The following is an 8,024-nucleotide window of genomic DNA, read 5'->3' as shown; positions in this document are numbered from 1 at the left end:
AAATCTTAGATTCTTGTATCAAAATGCTCTAAAATGATCACTTAAGTTGTTAAGTTTCTTTACATTTTTTCTGGGAGGCTCCTTCGTGGATGCCCTGGAGGGCTGGGTGACTGAAAATGGCCCCCCTAATGTGAACCAGATGATTACGGCCCTGCTTTGTCTACTAGTGAACATTTTTTTGGCACACATGATAAATAATTAGGAAGGAAGAAAGTGGAGAAAAAGCTCAACAATAAGTATTTTTATGCTGGTTTAACAGTTCTTATGGAAAGTGCAAAGTAGTCCCTAAGAAAGTGGAGTGACGCAGACTTACCCACAGAGGAGTTTGTGATGAATTAGGGGCTTTCAGAGGAGCCATTCAGAGAGTGCGCACCTGCGTGAGACCAGCAGCAGTGTCCGCAATCTGCAACCGTCCAAGTGAGAAGCTGCTCCTTCGCGTGAAAACGCCCGCGAGGAAGGATTTTTTTTAATATAAGAACGCCTCATGTGAACAATGACTGAAACGTCTGCTGGATTACAAACTATGAGGAGCTTTTCCCTCGCTTCATCCTCCGAGCAGCTGTGACCATCGCGTCCAGACACCGACACGCGCCGTCTCCGTGCACACACCAAGACTTGTTGTCCTCCTGCGAGAAACATGTCCTCCAAATTACTGGCTTATGTCTTACTTGTGTCTGTCCTTCACACCTGGTAAGTGACGCGCGTTTGTTTCCAGCAGATGTGTTTATAACATCAACTCACCTGATGTTTGTTTCCTGCAGAAAACTTTAGCTCTAAGTTCATGTGAAGGACTCTGAATAATCATGTCTCCATGCAGTCTGCACAGATCACTACATGGCATCATCGACTGTCTCCAACCACCTTCTTCTTCTTCTTCTTCACTTTACCTCCACAGCTCTCTAACAATCGAGTACGAGGAGGAATACGAGGATGTCACTGTGAACCAAATGCTGGCTCCTAAATCACAGGAAACCGACGCCACAGAAATACTCAACAATTTACTGAAAGAATATGATAAGAAGCTGCGGCCGGATATCGGAGGTAACTCATTCTGTTGTGTGTCAGCCACTGTAGTTGCAGACTGTAAATCCATCACAGTCACAGATGGCAATCAGCTGTTTAATTGGCAGCCTATTGATAAATGCAGCCTGTGTAACCATGCACTGACCTGCAGGTTCAGTTGGTGTTATAATCAGATACATGTGCAGGTGTGTGTGTGTGTGTGTGTGTGTGTGTGTGTGTGTGTGTGTGTCAGTCTCAAGAGTCACTTGTAATTCCAGTAGAACAGATATATCACCATTAACTTGGGTGACACCTTATAACAATGCCACATATGCAACATTAATGTATCACAGATCATGATTCATGCATGCAGAATCATGCATTGTATGAGTCACCTTATAATGCTTGCAGATGTCTCACAGCAGGAATCATATATTGCACTATAAGTGTGGTTATTATACTTGACAAGGTCAGGCATCACAGCTGCTTTTAACTGCTTTACCTGCTCTGCAAGTGAGGTTATGAGGTGACATCATTGTGCTTTCTGTAATGTGCTAGAGACGCTGTAACACTTGTGTGACAGCTCATTGTCTGCTTTGAGTAAAGACGGAGTGTTTGGATTTCTATAACGTGCACGGTCCTTTGCCGGGTCCAGTCAGTGTTATTTATGAAGCCCAGTATCACAAATCTCAGTTTGCCTCGGGGAGCTTTACAATCTGTACAGCATGTGACACCCTCTGACCAGAGCCACAGAGGAGGGATCCCTCAGCCTGGACAGGCAGACGTGTAATAGATGTTGAGTGGACAGAATAGACCAACATACATAAATTACGATACAGACAATCCATGTGACAGAATGATACATAGATTGTGAACATGTATGAAAAAGATGGATCCAGGTGTCTGCAGACAGCCACAGTCGACATGATCTCCTCTCCTCACCTCGATGCATATGTCATGGGAAGCAGTATCAGTCAAAATCAGTTGTTTTTGTTAATGATAAATATGCGCACGTGTATTTCCATACAAGAAAAGTATTAAGACCAGCCTATAGGTATGTTTCATAAAGGCACAAACGTCATATTATTCAGGCTGGCTATTGATATACACAGTTCCACAGGTCATTGCAATCCTTCAAAGTCTTTGAATCTGAGGAGGAAAAGAAATCAAGGGCTGGAATGTTTTTGAAAGTAGACAAAAATAGACTGAGGTCAGGGGTCTGCAACCATATAAAAGATTTACCTGGACTTATAATGAAGATAACACAGCCTAAATAGTCGAACTTAGCCCATCAACATTACTTATATTAATGTGTGTTTGGCTGCTGTGCAGTGGGTTATTTAGGATCATTTGGTACTTTAACTTTGCAGCGTTGGCGGTGAAAGTAAATTAATCTGTCCACACGCTATTAAATTTTGTAATTTGTCTCCAAGACTTTTACTTCTTTTCAGAAAAACTGGAATTCATAGCTAGTTAGGGAGACTCATGACGAGCCACTGTTACTGAGGTTTAGCAAAATTTAGAGTTAAAGGCTCCGGGCTGCAGACGTATGTTTTACTTAACAAAATGTTTTTTTTTATTCAATATAAAGGCAATGCATTGTTACCAATGGAGACAACAATTCTAAATGACAATTAAAATGTAAATAATTAAATAACTATTATTAATTTGCATGTATTTGTTTTCAAAGCCACATGGAAGCACTGGAGAGGGGCTAAAGAGCCACAGGTGGCCCCGGAGGTGCAGGTTCCTCCCCCTGACGTATGGTCATTAAAAGTGCTTGGATTTATATATTTTGTACAAGGATATAAATTCTCTCTCTGTTGCTTAGCTTGGTGTAGTGGCATAGTATGTTGTTTTGCTGTGTTGTGTTAGGCAAAACAAGAGGTCTGCCATCACTGTAACACAGCAGCACAGTATAGAAGTGTTCACACACTGAAGCCTCTTAACTCTCCTTTCATTGTCTGTAAGCTTCTGTAAATCCTGCTAGTTCTCATTATAAAAGTTCTCAGTGTTGTAACGGTAATTAACCTTGATCCATGTCTCAAACTGTGCAGTGTTGGGTCCTTGAATTTGAGGTAATTGGACCTGGAAGGTCCTTAGAAAGCATTCAGCCATTCATCCTGTAAGATGGTCATTTTTAACTCATATATGGGAAGTTGAGGTTCTGATTCAAAAACTTTATCTATAGGCAATCGATGCCAAGTGTACAGCATAGACCAACATACTTAAATTACAAAGCAGACATATGATAAAATGATGAGGTGAAAAAGATGGATGCAGGAGGATGTCAAGCAGCTTCCAGGTGTCGCCAAACAGCCACAGTCTGAGCCACATGACCTCCTCTCCACTGTAGATGCATGTCACTGGAGCCAGCATCAGTGGTTTTTGTTAACTATAAATACATGCCATTTTTATAATTTTGCACATTTTCGTAAAAGAATAGTGTTTTGTCTTTTTTAAACACATTCTAAAAATCAAAAGACTAAATTCAATTCCACTGTTTTATCGACCAGCCTATAAACATGTTTAATACGTGCACAAATATCATCAGTTCATCAAGCTGGCTAATATTATACTGGGGAATTATGGTCCTTCAAAGCTTTTAAATTCGAGGTGAAAAACATCAAGGCCAGACAGACAGAAATAGACACAGGTCTTTGAAAGTGCTTGAATTTATGTATGTTGTGCAAGAATAGAAATTGACATGGACTGCTCTTGTATGGAGCCTCTCTAGTCTTCTACTACACTACATGTCACATTCACACATTCACACACTGGTGGCCCAAGCTACCATACACGGTGTCGCCTGCTGCTCTGTGGCCACCGATGGAGCAGCCATTGGGAGCAATTTGGGGTTCAGCATCTTGCCCAGGGATGCTTTGACATGCGGGCTGAAGGAGCCTGGTATTGAACCACCAATCTTCCGACTGGTGGACAACCAGCTCTGCCTCTTCTGAGCCACGGCTGCCCCCATGAGTGACCACATAGGTCTGCCATCACTGTAACACAGCAGCACGGTATAGAGGTGTTCACACACTGAAGCCTCTCTAGTCTGTTGTCTGTAAGCTTCTGTAAAACCATGCTAGATCTCAGTGTTCAATTTACCTTAATCTGTATCTCAGACTATGCTGGGTTGTGTCTTTGAATTTGAAAAATGGGCCTTAAAGAATCCTTAAAAAGTCCTTGAATATGATGTTTAATTAATAAGGTTTGGGACCCTCTGATTACAGTAGGAGTGTATTTCGCTCTGAAACATGGTGCTAAGAATGTGAAGATATGTTAAAAAGATAGAAAGCCTGTATCGTCGTTGCACTGAATACAGCAAAAATAAGATGTGTGCCGCCATCTTACTCGCCATAGTGATGTGATGTTGTCAACACTTCCACCACTACAGTAATGTTAGCTAAAGGGATGCACAATATTGGATTTTTTGCTGATATCTGATATGCCGATATGTAACAACACATTTGACTTATAAGCAATACTGATATCAATATATCCACTTTTTCCCCACTTAATTGGATTGCATTGGATTAACATCATATTATGCATGCATACTCTGGAGACGTGAAATACTTTTTAATGTATGTAATATTCATTCATTGTGCAAAATAAGAAAAAGCATGTTTACCGATTTTGATAGTTCATATTAAAGCAGATATCGGCTGATACCAATGATGTGCTGATATTATCGAGCATCCCTAGTTAGCTAGCTAAGTCATGGCTAACACTCTTTCATATGAAGGTCCATTTATGCTCAACGTTAAAGGGAAGTTTCGGTTTATTTCAACCTGTCTCCTATCGTCCTAAATTTGTTTCAAGTGACTAGTGACATAAAAATAATAGTTAGCATGTTAGCCGTTAGCCTAGATACAGCCGGGGCACATAGTAGCGTCTGTTAAAACGTAAGTGAACAGACATACTTCAAGTGCAAAGTTAGTCCACTAAACAAGCTTTTTTTCCACAAAGACCGCCTCATATCGTTAGGATAAATGTCAGAGAACATATAGAAAACGACATGTAAACATGTTGTCTTACCTTACCGGTGTGCTGCCATGTTTGTTTACCATTTAGCTCTGCTTTCCAAAGCACGGCCGAAATATATCTCGCCAGCTCTAGATAAAGCCCAGCTGGATACTACTCCAGGTGGAGGTGTCTCGTCCTCGGTCACATCCAGACCTTGAAAATAAGGCTGCAACCGGTCCCATTCCTTGCAACAGAGGCATTCCTCTTCTGTGGGCACTGGGGCACAGCATTCACAGGTACACCACCAATCTCCAGAGCTACGCAGCCTTGCAGCAGCCATTCCTCCTCTCTCGTCCTCTACCTGTTGCACCTCACTCTCTCTCCTCCTCCTCCGTTCTTCAATGGCAGAACTTTTCGCCTGAAACACTGAAAATAAAATAAAAGAGGGAGACAGGTTTTTCTTATTTCATCTTATTTTGTTATATTTCTCCCTCTCCCCTCTCTGGGAGCGTCCGACCTCTTGCCGCCCGCTCCCGTCTCAAACACGGAGGCCTCCCTCTCCACGGAGCCTGCCCTCCCGGCCCCACACATACTCCCGAGGCTCGGGTCTCCCTCTCCGCAGAGCCCCCCCGCCCTCCCGGCTCTGCTCCGCTCCCAGGGCCGACCCTCGCGCCCTCCGACTGGGGTCCCTCTGTTTTTGTCTTTTATGCAAGAGGTACATTATCAATATCTCCTCCACAGTTGCCATGTTTGTTTTTGAGTTTGTTTGTCATAAACTTTTGACTCTGGGCTGCCAACGGATGCATGGAAGTCTGTGGGCAGTGACAGTAACATCGTTTGAAACGGACGTATACATTTTCGTACGTAACGGGAGCATAAATGGGCCTTAACAGTAATCACCTTCATGCTTACATGTGTTAAATTTTAAATTTTCTAGCTGTGTAAAATTATATACCTGGAAAAATTTTAACCATTCGTCCCATAAAGGATCATTTATGATGATGTAAATAAAAAAAATTCAGTAAGGAGAATTGCTAAACATGTTTTCGAGGAATACCTTGAGTATTAAAACAATATATATAAAATGTCATAGGTAGGTAAAGCATTTGTGTAAAGTTGTGATTAATTTTCTATCTGTGGCTGTTTGTGGTGAAATTCATTCAGTTTTGCGGCTGTTTGTTACGTGCTGACCTACAGCAGCAGAGGTCAAGACGTAACTCATCTGCATATCCTCATGAATATAAATTACATTTAGAGGTTGAGACTTTGAGTGCAGGAGAGAGATATGAGGAGTTTTATAATTCATAGACCCTCATGCATTTCCTCATGTCACATACAGTACGAGCGGCTCTGAGAATATGTTGTTTGTTGGTCATGTTGAGGCAGTGTCCACACTCAGCTCTGCTTCTGCCTGTTGTGCCGGGGAGAATTAGTATGATGGTCATTTCCTGCCGTATCGTTTACAAGTTGTAATGAGTGCGTAATAGACGTCATATGAGATATTTCTGTGACTGTGTTTGTCGTGAGGGCAAAATATAGGTTTTATTTTGGGCCATGCTTCTGACCAGCACACTGATAAGGCACAAATTGGTTGCAGACCACAGTTACCACAGCTCAGAGTGGAGCTGTTTTGTTTTTTGGACACTCATCCGCCTGACAAACTGAATTATAACATATTAGAGATATAAACATCCTGTTGTATCGCAGAGTCTGGAAAAGATGCTCTGCTTCAGACACGGTTCAGCTTCAACTTGTGACCACGGTTCTTCTTTGCTGATGGAGTTTGTCTGTCTGTGGCCTCTGTTGTTATGACTTTCATCATGTCTTTACAGAAACTCTGCAGCGTCTGTCAGTGGTGAAGTGAACCAGTTAACTCACCTCTTATCTTAATAAGACTGCTGCTGGTGCACTTGTGTTTGTAAAGAGGTCAGCGAGGTAGACTTAATAATACATGATTGTATCTTTAAAGCTGCAGTAATCACCATTTTTTCCCTCTTTCTGTGCACAATGTATCTTGTCTTTAAGGGGGCACATGGCAGCTTCATTATATTTTGCATTGAGTTCCAGAAACCAACCAGTACTCCAATACCATGTCAAGTTTGCTGTGTCAGTCAGTTAGTGGTAGTGATAGTCATCATTTAGGGCCATTAGTCGACTAGTCGCCCGCATGTTTATGATATTAATTTAATTATTAAATGATATATTTTGGGCGGGGCAACACAATGGTTTGAGATGATCCCATATTTTGGATTTCCTGCCCAACATGTTATTAACTAGCCTGTGGAATAACCGCAGGTACCAGCCCTGGAAACTAGCCTGTGGAATAACCGCAGGTACCAGCCCTGGAAATGATGGGCCATACAAATGCCGTGTCTTTAACCGCCTGAAAAACATGAGGTTGCCTATTTACCTGAAATCCTGAGTGCAGAGCTGATCTCCTTCCAGGCACTTGTTTATAAGTGTGTAGGCCTATTGTCAGGTTTGATTTAGTGATTTGATTAAACACAATTTAATCAGAAATGTGCACCTTGTGAGCAGAAAGTCATTTGAGCTAGACTTTGATTTAAGGCCCCTGTACAGTAAAATCTAATCCAAATTGCCACCTTGCTGTTTCTAGGGCTTCACCAGACTCAAATTTATGTCAGTTGAATCAGATTCGGCCGCTTAATATGAATATTCAATGATTTGTTTGTTTTGTTTTTTGGATTAAACAAGCTAACTGCCCTAACGACAGATCGGAAATGTAAAGTGTTTCCCTCTGTTTCCAGTTGCTAAGCTAAGCTAAGCTAAGCTAAGCTAACCGTTGGCTCTGGCTACACGACAGTTTCCGTGATTATGTACAGCATACCATACCATGACTCAGTCATACCAAAAATTAGAAAAAACAAACAAAACATTGGTCCACAGGGGGAGCCACAGCGATCGGTCACATTTTAGCCTTTTGTAAGCATTTTTCTGTTGTTATAGCACCACCCAGTTGCCAATTAGAGTTAAATTTCTCCAGTCACCTTGAGGCGTCCTGTTCTACATATCTACCAAGTTTAGTAAAAATC

General features: G+C 41.8%; 1 protein-coding gene across 1 annotated transcript in view; it reads left to right on the top strand.

Annotated features, from left to right (window-relative positions):
- Positions 1–371: 371 nt before the first annotated feature.
- LOC126396473 (gamma-aminobutyric acid receptor subunit gamma-3) overlaps positions 372–8,024 on the top strand; it is a 103,653-nt gene continuing 96,000 nt past the window's right edge. Inside the window, exons 1-2 of the mRNA XM_050054586.1 lie at positions 372–690; positions 896–1,041. Of these exons, the coding sequence (XP_049910543.1) occupies positions 638–690; positions 896–1,041 (199 nt within the window). The 5' untranslated portion in view covers positions 372–637. The remainder of the gene's footprint in view (positions 691–895; positions 1,042–8,024) is intronic.

Source organism: Epinephelus moara, chromosome 10 (assembly GCF_006386435.1).
Source record: "Epinephelus moara isolate mb chromosome 10, YSFRI_EMoa_1.0, whole genome shotgun sequence".
Taxonomy (NCBI): domain Eukaryota; kingdom Metazoa; phylum Chordata; class Actinopteri; order Perciformes; family Serranidae; genus Epinephelus; species Epinephelus moara.
The sequence above is the reverse complement of the archived record's forward strand: the minus strand, read 5'-3'. Positions and strand labels throughout refer to the sequence as shown.